The 19922-nt window shown below is 41.3% G+C and overlaps 1 protein-coding gene across 1 annotated transcript in view; it reads left to right on the top strand.

Moving 5' to 3' along the window:
- Window positions 1-19922, top strand: part of EML6 (EMAP like 6) — an 884002-nt gene that overhangs the window by 800736 nt on the left and 63344 nt on the right. The window contains exons 33-36 of the mRNA XM_085612599.1: window positions 424-581; window positions 16627-16741; window positions 17253-17441; window positions 19010-19182. Coding sequence (XP_085468725.1) covers window positions 424-581; window positions 16627-16741; window positions 17253-17441; window positions 19010-19182 — 635 coding nt within the window. The remainder of the gene's footprint in view (window positions 1-423; window positions 582-16626; window positions 16742-17252; window positions 17442-19009; window positions 19183-19922) is intronic.

The following is a 19922-nucleotide window of genomic DNA, read 5'->3' on the forward strand; positions in this document are numbered from 1 at the left end:
GACCTGCGTTATTGTTTTTACAGTTTTTAACTACATCCATGGTATGCTATTTTTTATCATGTTATCTTTCTGGGGTCTTAAAGCAATCCAAATGTAACTTGTGCTGATGTCGACATCTATGAATTCTTTTTTTCTATGAATTGTTTTTTTTTACTGTTTCTGACTTTTATGATTTTTTTTAATCGAATAAAGAATATTGATTGATTGACTGTAATTCAGTATCCAAGATTTTTTTACATACTTTAGCAGTAACAATGGCAGATTATTTCAAAATTGCATTGTATTCTACACAACTGAACAACATACTGCTTATTTGTAAATTTGTATTTAAACCTATACCTGGACCCTTGCACCAGGATCTGTTCAAATGTTTTTAAATAACGTTTGTTGTTCTCAATTTTAATATTTTTCTCTTACTTGCAGAATAGTCTAACTTTTACAGGTGCCATAAATGGAGACGTGTATGTGTGGAAGGATCACTTTCTAATACGGCTGGTGGCCAAAGCTCACACTGGGCCTGTCTTTACAATGTACACAACTCTTCGAGATGGGCTCATTGTCACTGGAGGAAAAGAGCGACCGTAAGTGCTGATTTTACATCTGCATTTCCCTGCATTTATTGTTTGCAAGTATATTGATACAATATATATTTATTGTAATGTGCCACTTGTAGTCTTTTCCCCTTTTGCTGGAGTCATCGAAACTCTCATAGGAGGTTTTCTAAGTGAACTGTTACATTGTTTGTCTTACAATTTATTGAGCTTATTGTACGATAAATCACAGAACATATAATCTTATTTAAATGGTTGTTTAGTTATGCCAGATTCTGTGGTGTCATACCACCAAGAACCACTGCATTCTGTCTGTTTCATGATGTAATTCTAAGCATAATTTGAAAGCTGAATTGCAACTGCAGTTGTACCTGGTTCTAAATTCATGTTGACTAATTAACAAAACTGCAGGAGTAGCTCTAGCAGCACTAAGCACACAAAAGGAACCAAAAGAATGACCCCTTGTCCCACACTTAAACCCCTCTGCACAGCCCTGTCTGCTGCTGAGTGGCTAGGAGAATGTCAATTATAGGAAACTATAGCAATATGTCTCTGGTCATTTATAAGTTATGTAGATTTAAGTTCAGAGATATTGAGTGGTCTGGATTAATGATTCTGGCTGGAATATCTACACCTAAATCCACCTGTTCTCATTAATCTCCTAGGAATAGAGACTAACCATACATCCTCATCTGTCTGGAAAGAAGTCCGCACTGTATTCTCCATGGGAATGCTTGTTGCAGGTGGTAAATGGGAACAACGATTTGGGGGAGTGGGATAGGAAGTATGTGAGGCTGGAGAGGTGTCCTGTACACCCCCATTTTGTAGGAGAAGGTCAAGAGGAGAACCCAAAGAATCCACCTACCTCCGTTCACCTTGGAATCTAAGAATATCATCTGATGTGTCCCTCAAGGCTCAGTACAGTATTTGCAAGAGGCAAGTCCTTACCTACCCAAGCAATTGTATCATAATCAATTACTTAAATAAACCATAAGACCTCTTAAACCATCCTCTTACCAAACAATAATTGTTAGGTTTTTGGAACCATATTTGTATAATTCCATTAAAACGCTCTAGTACTACCATTATACATTTCATTTTGAGGTCATCATACAGTCATAATTATCATCCACATGCTTTTGCAACAATCCGCTTTATGATGAACTGTCTCCTAAGCCCTATGCAAAGATACAGGTAAATATGACCACCATAGATGCTCTGACAGGAACCAACAAGGAACTGATGGCAAGGTACTCTAAGCCACGGTGATTGATGCATGGGGTTTTATTTTGAGGTTATCATAGGTTGGAACTGCATCCCTCTTTGCTCCCTCTTACCCCCATGATTCCTTGCATGTGAGGTTCTTGATGTATTTACTAATTATATATTTAACTTTCCATGAATTTTCTCTCTCACCAGTCAGCCATAATGGTAGCACTACTTTGAGACTGGAGTTCATGTGATGTCACTTTATGTGATGTCATAAGGTGCAGAATGCTACGCCTCGTGTCTTTGATGAGAACATTCAGCCCTAAAAATAAGAACTTCTGTTTCAAAGTGGACCATGACCTTTCACTGCCCCTCAAAGCACAATACTTACCATCTTGTATGAGTAGAATAGGGACATTGTTTATATTTATGCCCCCAGACAATGTTTTTACTGTATCCAAAAAATACGGAAAACAACCCAGTCAGAGCCCAGTCAGAGAACCTACACTTACTTCCCGCTGAATCACGGTTTACATCAAGCAATGTTCAGATGTATGTATACAATACAATCACCACAATCAAGCTTCATCTGTTCTCTGATCTGCTTCACAACATATCCTATTCCCTGTTGTGAGGGTTCTGGGGTTCTGATCGTGTTTTTTGAGGTGTCAAAGAGTATGCAACACCTTTGTTGTGATTTGCCAGTTGTAATACCAGTCTCTTAAAAAAAGAAAAATTGATCCCTAAGTGGCCATTTTGTTTGTGCAGTCCTGGTACATCACCTATCTCTCTCTAAGGCACTATTAGTGATGTGCTTTGAAATGTGCACAGTACAACTTCTTCAATAGTTATTTATTCATACATACCAACAACTAAATAATGTTATATTGTGCAAAACTTATTTTTAGCGTTTTGCTTTCTTATACTTGGAATCAATAATGATTCTCGGTAAATCAATAGGTTAATTTTCTAGTGCTGTACATAATTTGTAATATTTTTTTTTAGAAGTAACATTGCCAAACCTGCCTTAAACATAATCAATTATTTAATTTCCTCTTCTTTGCCAAGTGGAGGTTGACAATGCAATTTTTCCTAAAAAAGTGAACAAATTGTGATTTTACTTGAGATACAGAAGCTAATATTGTTAATCAGTCTCTTTAAAATGCCTCACCAACAACAGCAAAAGGCATGCAGTGAGCGTGGTATAGAATAAAACATATAAATATAGCCTAACACCCTTTCTCAAAAACTAAGTGATCAATGTACTATTCTGACCAAGCGCAAAACAATGAGGTATGAGGCAATGGTGACTGCACCTATTATTTAGTGGGGTCAAAATCTATGTTGCTTTCTTAGGATGCTAAGGATCTGAGGTCCAATACCTCTAAACCTCCTAGAAAATCATGAACAAAGCACTATGATCCAGCACACCACATAATCATTATATGTAATACAATATTGTATATTGAAGAATATCAGTCCAATCAGCAGGTCTGGTTTCAAGTTTCTTTATTTAATTTTCTTCTTTAAAATCTGCATAGCCAACGCGTTTCGTCCTTACGGACTTCTTCAGGGCTACAAATAAGTATATACAATAAACAATGCAATCATAAACACGAACATAACCATATTTACAATTCTATTTACATACTAAAAAGGCTGTTATATACACTTATATACAAGAGATATGTACAAGAGAAAACAAAACAAGCTAACAGCCTATTTCTTGCAAGTTTGTTGCACAATTTATAGTTTTAACAAAAAGAATAAGCATTATTTGTTATCGACCTGCTGAATCAATGACAAACAGAATATCACGTATGGAAAAAAGGTAATCTACATTCCTTCAGTAGTCACTATGTTAAAGTTCACTTGAACGGGGCAAGGAATTCTTTAGTGATGTGTCAAAAAATAAAAAAAACATATTACAGCAAATGTACGTGTTTATTTATATCATACATACATTTTTTTTTTAGACGTTTACAGAAGATAGTCTTACCAAAACTGTAATAAGAGGGTCTTTTCCGTATGTTCCCTCAATACTGAAGTTAGTGGTTACCGTTCCTTTAAAGAAAAGTTTATATACGACCTAAAGGAATGGCAAAAAGAACAACATAGTTTTAGGATATATATATATCCACTAATCTTGTAGCCTTATATTGCATTTCAAAACTAAAGGAGGAGAGTCATTTTATAAGTCAAAGCACGTTTTTGGGAGAAAGAGTGGGCTTAATCTGATACTCAGTCGGTCAATTACATATTTAGAATTGTATTAAAATTGCCATATAACATAAATAGAGCATACCATTTTAATTCCTCGAATTTGTATAAGGCTCTCAGTGTAAGTTGGCCTGTTAGGAGCTAGGATCTATAGCTATCTGCAGAATAAAGATAGAAAAGATAAAACATTCCTTCAGATAACACTGAGTATCAAATTGAGCCCCCTCTTTCTCCCAAAAACGTGCTTTGACTTATAAAATGACTCTCCTCCTTTAGTTTTGAAATGCAATATAAGGCTACAAGATTAGTGGATATATATATATCCTAAAACTATGTTGTCCATTTAGGTCGTATATAAACTTTTCTCTAAAGGAACGCTAACCTCTAACTATTTGCTGTAATATGTTTTTTTATTTTTTGACACATCACTAAAGAATTCCTTGCCCCGTTCAAGTGAACTTTAACATAGTGACTTCCGTAGCAATGTAGATTACCTTTTTTCCATTCGTGATATTCTGTTTTTCATTGATTCAGCAGGTCGATAACAAATAATGCTTATTCTTTTTGTTAAAACTATAAATTGTGCAACAAACGTGCAAGAAATAGGCTGTTAGCTTGTTTTGTTTTCTCTTGTACATATCTCTTGTGTTGCAGGGATTCTGCTCATGCACAGAACTATGCGCAGGAAACCAGGACCTCAGTGAATTGCGGTGTACCAAAAACTCACCTCAGTACCCAGAACCCCTATCCGACCAGCATCAGTGTCTCATTCGCTCTTCATACCATATAGAAGCTACCAATGATTAGACAACCCAGAACATGCGACTTTAGAGTACTCTCAGGAATGGTGGGAATCAGAAATATCTGTTCTTTATTATTCTCATATCAGTCCACAACAAGAGTAATCAGAGACACGGTAAAGTTTAAAATGTTTATTTTATAAACTACGTGTCCTAAGATACAGTACTTTGGCAAACATAAGCAGTCAAATGATTAAAATCAAAACCATCAGCATTGTTACAATACCATAGAAAATGAAGGGAGAAATCATATTACAAATGATAGTGGAATACAACCACCCTCCCTTCGCTAGTGAGCCAGTATTATTATACTAATGGAAGGTCTCTAGGTCTGAATGGGGAACCCCATACCGTAAAGATCAGCTTAGGTGAATCACATCACAGGATCAGCTTTGCTCTGCGCCTGGAAAGGTTCTTCTCCAGAATGTGTGTCTAATGCCTGCAAACTGCAATATTAAAGGCTCACGACTTTCAGATATTTGCAGCTGTGTGAGTGTTATGGCTAGAGCGTGGGCCGATCAACCTGAACTCAAAAACATAGATTGTTTGGTGGCACACAATGTTTAGACCAAGGTCGCAGTGCACGTCTAAGGATGTGAACAACAGACAGTTCTCATGTGAAGAAAAGGCAAGCAAGCAGTTTTCAAATAATAGCATCTATCTGCAGTGTCGTGGGCAAAAGCAGCAAAAGTGGCAAGATGGCGTTTCTAACATCGAAGACGCTTATGCTAACATATCAATGTATGTAAAACGCTGCCTCCACTACACCCTCCCTTGATCGGACCACAAACTATTAGGGATACAATTAAAGGAACGCAGAGTTCAAGTTCGACAGAGCCGAACCAAGTGCATGTATCAGAAATCCAAATAAAGGGGAGTGAAAGTTCGAAAAGGAAAAAAAAAATGCAAAAAGAAAAAACTAAGGGAAAAAAGGAAATAAAAAGCCATGTAACATCTTGCAAAGGCTCAGCGAGCACAAATGCCGAATCAAAAATAATATGTGTGGGTCGTACAAGGAAAGCTCGACGACATCCAAGTTAATCCATCAACGTGTAAGCACAGTAAGTAGCGACAGCCTCCAAGAGGAAGTCATTAGAATGTTCTGGAAAAGTTTCCGCCATCCAGTCTATCAAGGTAAATGAACATACATGTTCCTCGACAACTGGGGCCTCGAGCACAATCAGAGGACAACTGGCGTGTTCTTCAAGATAACTTCTTGCCAAGAAGTCATACGCTGCCGTACCGATGTCCCAATTCCCTAGGACTCCATGTTCCGCTCCACAGGCCATAATCCTGATACCAGAACAGTCCAACTCATGAGCCACTAGGGGACTCATCAGTCGATCATAATCCGGAGCAGGAGACACCGAGTTTGACAAGCACAAATCCAGAGCCCATTCGAATGGACAATCTAGGCAATGAAAAACAGGTTGCACGCATGTCAAGTAGGAAAACCGGAAGGACAAGCCATAGGCTATGCTTAAGGTGGCCAGAGGTAATGTTCCATAATATTCAAGCATCCGGTTACGAAGATGGAGCAGCCGGGACAGGCTATCGTGCGACACAAATTGTGCAGCCATAGCGCAGTAAGCAGACCAACAACAGCACACCAGCCGTGAGGGTGAGAATCAACAGGAGACATTCAAAATAGAATGAAAAAATGCCGGTATCACACCAAAAATAGTTTGGAAAGAGGTCACGAGGCCGGAGCCCACAATTTTGAATAAATGCGCCAAGCCAGTTGTTGACGAGGCATTAAATATAGTTTGAATCAGGGCACCGAAATGAAGTGGGAGATCAGTATTTAAAAGCGCATGCACCTCGGTGCGGGTGTTTGCTACGTGAAGGACAAATGTTTCACGGGATGAAGTCAAAGCGACTTCTTTTTGAGACAATAGAGCCCTTATTCTGCTCATCTTGTTGAACTCTGCTTTCCAGGTTGGAATGGAAGGCCAGATGGATACATCCAGCCGCCCAAGCGGGGGCGGGAAAAGAACATTTTTACAGCAGACTACTCTTGTGATACAGTCACAATGTAGGGAATCCCCACTAGCATCCCGCAGCTACCCTTGTTATTTAGAAGCAAATAACTACCGTTAGCTAACAACGTGAAAGAGGGTGTAAAAGCTGGCACTGGAATCCCTGTCAGAACGCATGCTAAATTTGATGCCTGAACGTTGCACGCGCCATGCAATTGGATGTGCCTACAAACTACTGAGCGATCAGGTGTGGAAGTGCAGTCCTCACCTTTCAAATACACTTCTTTACCTTCTCTCATGCACCTATATGTAAATAGGAGTGACCAAACTTCATGCAGGAACGCAGTACCCAACGGTTCAAATCTGCCTAGGGCATGCTTTTTCATGCACAAACTGAACTTAAACAAAGGAAATGGTAATGTGATGAGCCCGTGGATAAGCCACACAGCAGAGTTCAATTCGGCCACAGAGAAAGGCAAAGGTTCTAACTTTTCAATATGCAGTAATGAGTATGTTGCATCTTTCATGGACATGAATTGTTGTTTCGCTGTCAGATTAAAAGGAAGGAATAAAGACTTAGTATTCATGTAGTCCCAGGGGACTTTCCCAGCCTTTAACATTTGCAAAGTCCATGCAAACTGCATTATGGAACGCAATTGATTTTGACCATGATATAAAACAGACATATCATCCTGCACAATATCAACAACAGATGAAACAATATTATCTAATGTGTAAATTCTGGAAGAAAGGCTGTTAATGCTATTATCGATAACAGCTAGTACTTTTTCCAAATTGGCTTTATCAATGGCTCTCAACCTGGAAGCCGCTTCAATTTGCGATAATTTCCAAACTTCGTTATAAACAGCATACACCCATCTTTTGGACCTGCCACCTACAGGACCCTTAACAAAATCATTCTAATCTATTTTGTCATGTAATTTAGATAAATGAAGTTTAACAGATGCCAAGGTGGAATGTTGCAGCCAGGATTGGCATAACTTCCCCACAGAGTAGGTAGTAACTGAATGAGAAGATTCGAAGCGGGGGTCTACGCGAACCTGCGTATATCCAGGTCGCAACCCCAGAAAACGATGTTGACAGGAATCTGAACTCGTCTGCCACGTTAACCATCCTTCCGGATCTAATTTGTAAAATATTGAAGGATGTATTAGTAACGTATGACTGCAACGCATCAAGGGACAGATCTGTATGATTATCCCAATTAGGATAAGCACCCAGATCAGGAATCGAGGGGGAATTCAGCTTTTTAGAAGTAGCCAATCCAAAGCAGGTGGTTTGAAAAATAGTAGAATTCAAAAACATGTGGTTTGGGATGAGGCAGGCACGATGCAGAGCTTCTGTCCCTCATACCTGCCATGGCTTAGAACCCCAAACAGATTTAAGATCAATAGTAGCTTACCACAGATCATAACCCTTGACAGCCAAATCATCCATAAAGGATTTGGAATACAACAATTTAGTGTGTGTCAGCCTAACCTTCGATGCAGACTCTGCTGCCACTTTAAAATAAAAGGCGGCAGGTCTTGAAACACTGAAATCAGAAAAATATGCAAATTTGTTCACCAGTGTGTTGGAGCTGCCGAGCATTGGCGTTGGACAATGTTCCCATTGCGTATAATTTACCAAATTTTGATTCGTATTGGCCTTATGTAGGAAATGATTGCCATAATGTTGATAGCAAAAAAGTTCCCCATAATTAGCAGTGTCCAAATACAAATCTTCAGCATCAAAGGCGGCATAATATTTCAAATCAGAAAATAATGCCTCTATGGCCTGAACGTCCCAATCATCAGAGCGGATGTTTTGTTTCACATCACCCATAGAAACACGAAGAACATTCGGAACATTAATAATCTCAGTGGGTCCATGAATTTGAAATTTAACAGCATCCCACACAATCCCATCTAACACAGGGCAGGCAGTAATATTCACAAAAGTCTGGTCCCTCTTCATGATCTGTGATGAGGAGTGGGGGGCCAAAGTTCCATCAATTAGTCTAAGTGTAGATCTTTCCTTCAGGTAGTGTCCATTTACAAGACGGAAAAATACCACAACAAAGGATTAGTAACTGCATGCATCTCGATGGCAATATCAGGCATGGTGGTAGAAGCCGGAGCCAAAACAGAATTTCTCAGCATCGCAGGGCAAGAGACCGCTGGAATCATACTAAGAAGAATCGGCCACTCACTGTAGTTTGACATTGTCAATGGAGATGTACCTGTTATCCTTGCGACCAGGAAGTGGAGGTAAAATGACTGTTCTTGTACCCTGCACGCCAAGCACTGGAACCGGTGCACGATAAGAGGGGCCGAACTCCTTCTTGTTCTCCACCTTCTCACGGACCAGGTCACCGACTCGAGGTAGCCAGCCGACTACCGGAATCTGAAGCGCAGCATCAGATGTGGAGGGCAAATGTTCTTTTGCAAGACTGTCTCTGGCCTCTTGTAGATTCTGTAATACAGCACAGTGATCATCTACGTCAAAGGGTGCGGCTGACGCCGCCATGTCTAGATGATCAAGGTCCGGGACAAACATTTTTATGCCAAAGAGCATCATGCATGGGGTCCGCCCACCCAGAGACCTTCTAGGGAGATTATTAAGTGCACGTTGAACGTTATACAGATGGGCTAACCAGTTTCGGCCAGTGCCTAAAAGCCTAGCTGTCAGCGATTGCTTTAAGTCACAGTTCATTCGCTCCACAACACTATTGCCCTCAGGCCGGTATGGAGACGAAAATTTGACTTGGACCCCCAAAGATCTCATGGCTTCTTTGTACGCCTTAGAGGCGAACGCAGGGCCCTGGTCAGAATGAAAGGTACCACATGCAAAAATTCCCACAAAGACACCAAATCCCTGATGACAGTACGAGCATCAGCACTCCTTTGTGGCCATACCCAAAGAAAACGTGTGCATGAATCCACTGCAACTAAGAGATACTTGTACGCAGTATCAGAGGAGAAAGGACCGCAGTGATCTAGATAAACACACCCTAGTGGTTTATTAGATATGTACAACTGAGTTTGTGGTGGGCGCGCAGCAGTCGAAGGTTTAATCTGCTGGCAAATGTCACAATCAAGAACATAAGTGCGAGTCTGTTTATACAACCCGTGCCACCAGTAACGCTGTTGTAAGAGAGTAACAGTAGCTGAAACGCCGGCATGGGCAGAGGCCATACCCTCGTGAGCCGCTGTTATCAAGGAAGGTCTGCAGTCCGCGTTGGGACTCAATCTGTCACCAACATCGTTAATTCTCACATAGGGGACTTTATCAGGACTTAAATGATAAGAGTACCGAGAAGGGAAAACTCTCTGGTAATTACTTCCCTTCTCTGTAGCAGCAATATCTGCCAAGATGTCATCATCAATCTTACTTTTGGATCTTGTAACTGCTGCTACTAGATATGTCGCCACTGCTGTTTTCGCTGCTTCATCAGCTAAGCTGTTGCCGACTGCGTGGACACCAACTCGCTAATGACCAAGAGTGTGAATTACATTCACGAGTGGCAGATGCTGTTTAAGTTCTGCCACCCGAACGCAAAGCATTTTATGCTTGATTGTGCTACCTTTGGAATCGCGATATTCATTCTGAGACCAAAAGAATAGATTGTTGTTAAAATACTGAACACAGTAAAACGAGTCACTCACTATAAGAGTAGTAACCCGAGGATCAGGAAACTCCAGTGCAAGTACCAGAGCACGGAGCTCTGCCAACTGTACAGTACAATCACCCACTGACTGCGTATGCACGAGATCGGACTTGAATTCTCCATTCACGAAAGTACCCGCTACAATTGCGCAGGCCGCTGAATAGGCATGCTTCGATTCTGTCGCGGGTTGCGCCGAACCGTCAGTGTAAATGACACAATGGTAATCTTCAAGCAGGCGCAAAGACAGAGGAGCCGGATGAACTAATTCATACTGCAAGTACTCCTGAGTCTGCAATGAGGCATCAAAGATATAGGTGACATCTGGCGATGTCAAAGAAGTTGCCCATTGTATCCAATATGGATGCAAAGTCTTAGAATTAGGTACACTGGCTTTCGTCACTGCCTCTAGAGCAGGATATGGTGTAACCACCAACATGCGTTTCCCTTGCGACAGCGCTCGTTCTTTAAGAATCGCCATCTGCACTGCAGTCAAAACTTTTTCGACTGTGGAAAAGCGCAGTTCAGCCGAAGTGTACAGGTGTGATTTGTAGGCAATGGGGACGGTGTCGCCCTCATTGAACGTTAAGTACGTGAAAACCACCGCGCCCGGCACAATTCTTATTACCAGGTTAGTGTGGTTATCAGGTGTCAGTAAGTATTTCGAAGCAAGAAGATCAGCCTGCAAAGATTGCAAAATAGCTGAATGCTCTGGCAGCCAGCTCGATTTAGAAAAAGTACGTTGTACCAAGGCATAAAGCGGCTTGATACGCTGGGCATAATCGGGAATGTAAGTACGACCGAAATTCAGAAAGCCCAGCAAAGACTGTAATTTTTTCAGTGTTGTAGGAGCACGCAAGCATGCGCACTTCTCCAGAAAGTGAGGAGCTAACCCTCGACCCTCATTGTTTAGCTCGTAGCCCAAAAACAACACTGTATACTCTGCAATGTGAGACTTCGCAAAGTTGAATTTGTAACCGAAGTCTGCAAACATAACAATGATGCGATCAACGCGACACAGATGCGGCCATAACTCGTCGTCTGTGAGATAGATATCATCAACATACGAGTACGCATCAGGGTCAATGCTCTCTAACAGAGAGACAACACGTGCGGCAAAGATGCCAGGGCTGTTTTTATAGCCCATGGCTAATCTCTTAAACTGTTTTTGTTTACCGCCAGAAGTAAACGCTGTCCACTGACTACTAATAGAGGACAGGTTATGGCTGTAAAAGCCATTTGATATGTCAAGTGTGGTCTTAAACCTTTTTCTCACGAGACTATCCACGAGGGCAGAACTGTGGGTATTCTGTACAGCACACGTCCGACAATGAGAGTTCAAATGCCGGTAATCCAAAACTAGGCGGTACGACCAATCAGGCTTCGTTACAGTGAATAAAGGATTATTCATAGGTGACACGCATGTTTCAATAACACCCTGATATTCCAATTGGTCAAGGATTTCCGTGACGTGAGATCTAGCTTCGCGGCGCATGGGATATTGGGGCTGTGGCTGGGGCATAGACCGTAAAGGAATCTCATGGCTTGGAGACAATTTATTCCACCCAACCTGAGTACGGTACAACGCCGGAGCATGCACCTGAACCCACTCTTCGGCAAACCTTTCAGCGTGCTCCTTTGGCACAGTGTCCTCAAAGGACGGGAGGATTACCTCCTCCCCCCTTGGAGCATCCAAAACGAAAGCCGGGGGCCAGTCCGCCTCCGCTAAGAGAATGTCATAGGAAGAGGTGAGATTATCCCAAAAAATCCCTTGTATTGTACGTTGTATGTCACCTTCAATTAAGAGGACTATGTCATATAGTCTGTCAGGGGGAGCCACTCTAGTATCAGCAGTTTCTACAGTTATGAACATATCAGTTGCTGTCGCCTCCAGATATGGACGTAGTGCTTGGCGCACTACTGTAACCTCCGCTGCGCTGTCGAGCAGCGTTAGTGCCCATGTCAGGTTCCGAAGCTGCGTTCTCACTATCTGTGGCATACCTCGCTGTTAGCGCAGCAACTTTCTTCTTCTGAAACGGGGGACGTTGACGTGCAAATTTGTCCTGCTTGCCTTTACCGTCAGGCTGACGGGGTTGCTCACGTCCTTGTTGGGCACCCCGACCTTTGCCACGTTCTCCGCCACCGGACTGTGAGGCCGATGTTTCCTGTGAAGAACAAGGAGAACGTTGTTCAGTAACCTGAAATCTATCAGGTGACCTAATACTAGTGCGGTCGCGCAAATCATATGTGCATTCACCAGTCGCCTGCACCGGCGACGCAGGACGAGACCCCTGTTTCTGTTGCTGCTTTCCCTGTTTCTTTGTTCTCCAATTTTGTTTAGGAAAAGTGGGACGATCGTCTTTAACAGACGAAGTCACCTTAGTTTGCTGTTGTATGTCTGGAATGACAATAGTAGGCTTAATCCCTAAACTACTGCGGCCAATAGTTCTAAAAGCCTCCGCAATCATTTTAGGCAATTCTCGGGGCTTATCGAGTTCGTCAACGAGGGCTAAACCATTAGCCACTTGAAAGTGTACCGCATCTCCCTTGAGGTTACCAAGGATGAGAGTGGCAACTGCGTCGAACACACCGACAAGCCGCATTCTCAACTCAACCGCCGCCTCCGGACCGTGTTGATCTTGAACACGCTTGATGACGGAGGGAAGCACGGCCATAGATGGGGTGCCGAAGCACTTCGAGTAGACTGCTGCAAAAACCTTACCCCAGTTGTCACAATCAGACACCTCCGGGACTAAGTCTTTCTGCAAACTAATGGTGAGGATCCTGTGTTTCTCCAGAGGAGTAGAGTGCGGAAATACTGCCTCCAGCTAGTCAAATTTCTCAGCAAGCCAATAAGGCAAATCATCCTTATTCTGGGGGTGCTTGCCCATTACCGAATTAACCATGATGAGACTAATGACAATCCCGGCCTGGCCAGCTGGCTATCCCTCAACAGCAGGTGTCCCCACCAGCACGTTGTGTGAAACGTATTGCACTAAAGCCCTATATACAGTAATCAGGGCTGTATGGAGGACACGCAACTCATTCACCGCAACATTCAAATAACGAGGATGAGGTGTAAATCCGGCTAGTACCGGCCAAGTGGCCCTTGGAATTAATAAAGGGCCCATTCGAACCGGTGTAACCGTATGGGGAAGGGCGCCATTAAACCAAATGCGATGCTGCCAAGCTGAAATAGAAATTTCTTGCATCCTATATGGCGTATAATTTGCCGGGATCCGCGTGGGAGTATAGGTGTAAACGTATTATCATCCGCATTCACCACCGGCATAGTCACCCAAGAGTAAAACAACTTGTAGAGATATGATGCATCGGAACTCACCACAAAAATAACGGCCATCCCATCATCCGGCACCCCCAACAGCGTAAAATGACGCCGCAGAGGTGTTCGGCTGTGCGCTGCAATATCAGAACACAGAGAAGAACAACAATGGATATTACAGTAGCACAAGGGTTCAGAAATATAAAAACCTTTTTAATTAACAAGCTTGAGGGAACCTATCGTACAAACAGGTAGGTTAAAACCGTCACTCCCACTATCCGGAAACAAGAGTGAGGGTGTCGTGGACTAATATAAGCACTACTAAGGCGTTTCAAATCAGAAGACCAAACGTTAGGCGCGCCATGTTGCAGGGATTCTGCTCATGCACAGAACTATGCGCAGGAAACCAGGACCTCAGTGAATTGTGGTGTACCAAAAACTCACCTCAGTACCCAGAACCCCTATCCGACCAGCATCAGTGTCTCATTCGCTCTTCATACCATATAGAAGCTACCAATGATTAGACAACCCAGAACATGCGACTTTAGAGTACTCTCAGGAATGGTGGGAATCAGAAATACCTGTTCGTTATTATTCTCATATCAGTCCACAACAAGAGTAATCAGAGACACAGTAAAGTTTAAAATGTTTATTTTATAAACTACGTGTCCTAAGATGGAGTACTTTGGCTAACATAAGCAGACAAATTATTAAAATCAAAACCATCAGCATTGTTACAATACCATAGAAAATGAAGGGAGAAATCATATTACAAATGATAGCGGAATACAACCACCCTGCCTTCGCTAGTGAGCCAGTATTATTATACTAATAGAAGGTCTCTAGGTCTGAATGGGGAACCCCAAACCGTAAAGATCAGCTTAGGTGAATCACATCAGAGGATCAGCTTTGCTCTGCGCCTGAAGAGGTTCTTCTCCAGAATGTGTGTCTAATGCCTGCAAACTGCAATATTAAAGGCTCACGACTTTCAGATATTTGCAGCTGTGTGCGTGTTATGGCTAGAGTGTGGGCCGATCAACCTGAACTCAAAAACATACATTGTTTGGTGGCTCAGACTGTTTCTGCAAACAATGTTCAGACCAAGATCACAGTGCACGTCTAGGGATGTGAACAACAGACAGTTCTCATGTGAAGAAAAGGCAAGCAAGCAGTTTTCAAATAATAGCATCTATCTGCAGTGTCTTGTGCAAAAGCAGCAAAAGTGGCAAGATGGCCTTTCTAACATCGAAGACGCTTATGCTAACATATCAATGTATGTAAAACGCTGCCTCCACTACACTTGTATGTAATTGTATATAACAGCCTTTTTAGCATGTAAATAGAATTGTAAATATGGTTATGTTTGTGTTTATAATTGCATTGTTTATTGTATATACTTATTTGTAGCCCTGAAGAAGTCCGTAAGGACGAAACACGTTGGCTACGCAGATTTGAAAAAAGAACATTAAATAAAGAAACTTGAAACCAGACCTGCTGATTGGACTGATATTCTTCAATATACAATATTGTATTACATATAATGATTATGTGGTGTGCTGGATCCTAGTGCTTTGGTTACTGTTCTATTCTGTTGTCGCAAAGCTTTTGCTGCTATTGCGCAGTGACTGGATTGCAACCTAATAATTTTTTCTAAATTGTAAAAGCTGTACTGCCCTGTTTCCACCCAAAAAAACAACATTCTGTAGGATTCGCAAAAATCCGGTCTCGTGCAGTCATGAATTCCCTTTGCCAATCCACCAAATGCCTGTCAATGCTTGTGCGGAGGCCTGTGAGGGGAAGCACACCTTCATTGCTGCACTGACTTCTAAAAAATGTTCATTTTGCAATTAAAAAAATTGAATGATGAGAAGGCATTGGGGAGCATGCGGTGGTCTAACTTTCCCATTAGTCGAACTTATTTTAAATAGAAAATGTTTAATGCAGAAATATTCTGAAAACAACCACAGCAGGCCAGGGGCGCAGAAGCCTGGTTTCAACAATATTTCTCCCAATATATCTCTATGTCTCACAGACATAGAGATCAGGTCTGGCGCCAGATATTGCACCTATACTCCCTCAGAAGAACCATACGGGCATTACCAATGCATGCAGAGTCGTAGGGGAGGTACAGACAGACGTCCCTGTCTCTCCCGCTAAACAAACACTCTGCGCTGAAAAGTAGACGCAAAAAAGTACAGAAATAACCTGGTCTTCAAAGTAGAAAAAGTCAGACTCATATGCCAATAAATGAGCCGTGTAACAGAGCAGTCTAAAACGCTGGTTAAAACTTGCCTGCAGAGATGCCCAAGAGACCCCGATGTCCTGTATGTGTTTTTTTGTATTTCGCGACCCAACAATGTCAAAAACCAAAAAGTAGAATCATTAATAAACCTTAACATTGTTCCATAAATTACTGATAATAAAAGTAATCAAAAACTATGTTAGTCTGTTATGAGCAACAAAAAAGAGGTGGAGAGTTGTTAGATCAAGGTTTCTAAAGGTTGATCTGTATTTATCGATTGGAGGTCTATTGGTGATAGCATAGTGGGCTTGAGTACTAGAGCGTGGCTGTGCATTCGGAAGTGTGACATGTTTCTACTATGCTTAATATGTAGTTTTACTTCTTTGCTGCTAGTGGTTTGCTGTAAAATACCATATGTAATAATATTTGCCTACCTGTCTGTACTAGAATCAAAATTTTCTGTTACATCAGTGAGAAAGCTGTTTCATTGTCTTGTAAGCGTGACTTACCTTCCGTAAAATGTCTGCACTAGGTGGATGAACGACCTAGTCTTTTTCGGGGAGATGCTGTGCATGGGAGTGGAGGAGTTTCACGCTTGAAGTATTGAATGTTTTTTGTTGCACAGAAGTTTGGTTTGATTGACACTTGATTTTTGGCTGACATTTCTGTTTGTAGGACCAAAGAGGGAGGCGCTGTCAAACTGTGGGACCAGGAAATGAAGCGCTGTCGAGCATTTCAGCTTGAAACTGGACAGACTGTGGACTGTGTGCGCTCTGTGTGCAGAGGAAAAGTAAGTCAATAAAGAGAAAATTGTATAAAATGAAACAGAACTGCATTTCAGTGTCTCCTTCCCCATTGCTCACTTCCTGTACCTTTCTAATGTCACAGTACCATGCAGTTCCATGGCACTATAGTCACATTCAAGCATTCCATTCAGACTTGGACATTTAAAGGCAATACTTTCAGTAGACTAAGATTCGGCCTGGTTTCAAGTGGGTGTGTCCAATATTGGTCCACTAGGGCGGGAACTATCTGAGCCCATGCCAGAATTTTAAGGAACCTACCAACTATGTAAATATTACCATTTAGATTTGTTGTATATACATTTATCACATTTTGGATATCTGGCATAGCTCCTACCTTGATTTACGGGCACAGATGCAACATTTTGCGTGCAAATGTTTCATTTCGGTTTGATCCACAAAACATTTTATGACTTGGGTCTAACATGCTTGGATGATTTACTCCCCATTGTAAATAAAAAATTACTGTTTTTGAGATATATTCTTTGTGTCGAACAGGGTAAGATTTTAGTGGGAACCAAAGATGGCGAAGTAATTGAAGTTGGAGAAAAAAATGCTGCATCTAACATCCTGATTAATGGCCACATGGAAGGAGAAATCTGGGGCTTAGCAGTGCATCCATCCAAAGATATTTTCATCTCTGCTAGCTATGATGGTACAGCAAGGATCTGGGATCTTGCTGCTAAGGTAAGACTCCAACCATACCACAAAAGTGTGATAAACCTTTGAGGGTGTTAAACAAGCTAAATGTCAATGTCCATATTAGTACTCTTTTGGTAATATATTATTATTAAATCCCAAAGCGATCTTAAATTTGCTTTTCTGTAGAGTCAACGCTCCATATACCATAACTGACTGAGGAGTTTGTGATTAAATAATATAATACCCCAATCTTCATTTGTAATTTACAACATGTACAAAACGATAAATTGTCCTATGGGCATCTCGCTTTAGAATTTGCATTTACCATATTAATTGTATTCCTGTTAATTCATACTATAATTTTAAGCATCTTCATCTTGGACTGTCTTAACTTTCAAAGTTGCTTTTATATTTTTAAGATGATAAAGTAGAGACATTATAAATATCCTCTACTTTCTTGCCCCTTTGGTAACTTTTTATTAGGTTTCACATGATTTGTCACCCTTCAATCTCTTTAAATGTAGATAATTATAAATATGTTTAGCATTAGTAACCCCTTGGTCACTTTTTGTTAGGTTTCACATGTTTTTTTTCTAGGGATGTTCTGATGATTAAACGAACATGTTACCCATACTGAACAGACAGCTCTTAATTTGAGCCTGTGGATTCCGGTGCTCGACAACGGCATTTAATTGTCAACACCAACACTTATGACACTTTGCCACATAGTGGCGCTGTTTACTCAATTTACAGATCAGCACAACACCAGTTGTTTATAAATTCAATATACATTCAAAATGACTAATACTTGCTTCCAGAGCTATTTCTATAGCACTGGGTACCTGGAATATTCTGAATTGTCACACTAGTAGGAGTGCGATGGTTTGTAGTTTTGTTGGTACTGTCATTGGCAACGATGTCGGGGCAGTGGGTGGTGCAAGCTACAGAAGCCTGCTGACAAGGGCCCGCCACTTATTTGTTTACAGATTAACCACTGCAGACAGGTATCTCACAGTCACGGACTCAAAGCCTGACGATACCAATCAGAAGTTCTACTCCTACCCAGTTATGCTTCCTGTTTTAATCCAGCTTGTCTCTGTCCAGGTGGCATGCTGCTATAAGTTCTTGATCTGAATTTGGAGAGACCACATCTGTATGATGAGTACATCATATGGCATGTTCATTGTGTATAAACAAGGTACAATACATGATTGGGACATGAAGTAGGAGGGACTACCAGCTCACCTTTGAACAGAGTGGGCACAGTGGAAGGAAATTAAAGATAGGTTCAGAATAGAGTAATGTGGAATTGAGTAACAGCTGCTCAAAACTTCAGAACCTAATAAAGCTTGCAAAGTAGACCAATGTTTAAACTGCACCTTTGCCAGCCAGCACTGTTTTTTTGCAAATACCATTTTTAGGCCTGAAATGTTCAAGTCACAAGGTAAAAAAGAAATTCTCTTAAAATTAATAGCAAGAAAAAGGCACCTTTAGCCCCCTGCATATTGAGAGACAACCAAGAGGATTTGGGTATCACTGGTGCCATCTCAATCATGTCTGCCTCCTATTAATGGACATATAGTCTACTCAATGCAAATAATTTGTCTTTTCAGAAATTGCTGAATGAAGTCAGCATTGGGCATGCTGCATGCTGTGCCTCTTATAGTGCCGATGGTGAGATGGTGACGGTTGGAATGAAAAATGGAGAGTTTGTCATCCTGCTTGTAAGTTCTCTTAAAATTTGGGGCAAGAAACGAGATCGAAATTCTGCCATCCAGGATATCAGGTATGTGGGAATATTTTTTTTTTATTAGTGCTTCATTCATAACCATCTGTAATAAAGAAATGGCTAACATGTCGACATTTAAGATTTATTCCCTGTAACTGTATCATGCATATGTTTAAATATCCAAGCTTTCTATTTCTCACTGCTTACTGTTGGATTGGAAATTCAGTACTTAAAATATTCCTGGAAAGAAAACAGTTCTTGCCTAATGAGTGGGGTTGGATTACGTAAAATTGAGTTAAGTTCCGGAGCTTTGAAAAGCAATGAGCTCAAATCGATTGTGAGAAACTGGCCTGGAAGTATAAACTACCCACCATGATAAAATATTAATTCCCAGAATGATACGTCTACATTACATATTTCTTGTACTATCTGAACTGTCCTTAGTTAACGTCTACCATATTTCGGCTCCCCTCAGATATGCTGTTGCTTCAAATTAACCATCTCCCCCCCGCCCCCCTTTCACCACCTGGTTTCAAAATTTCCTAGTTTCAATATTTCCTGGTCTTACCACCGAAATGTTCCTATTTACACCCACAAATGTCCATTAGTTCACCCAAAATCAGGTCTGTCCATCAGCCCCTTGTATCTACTCTTTGCGCTTACAGCCTGCCCATCGCTTTCTATTCGTTACTTCGCGAGCCCTTCTAAAAGGCTTGCTTCCATCTGGTTAATATGTGTTCTTTGTCTCTCTTTTGGTATTTTGCTTGCACGGCCCTCTGACTAGTAAACTTTCACTG

This window comes from Triturus cristatus, chromosome 6 (assembly GCF_964204655.1).
Source record: "Triturus cristatus chromosome 6, aTriCri1.1, whole genome shotgun sequence".
Taxonomy (NCBI): Eukaryota; Metazoa; Chordata; class Amphibia; order Caudata; family Salamandridae; genus Triturus; species Triturus cristatus.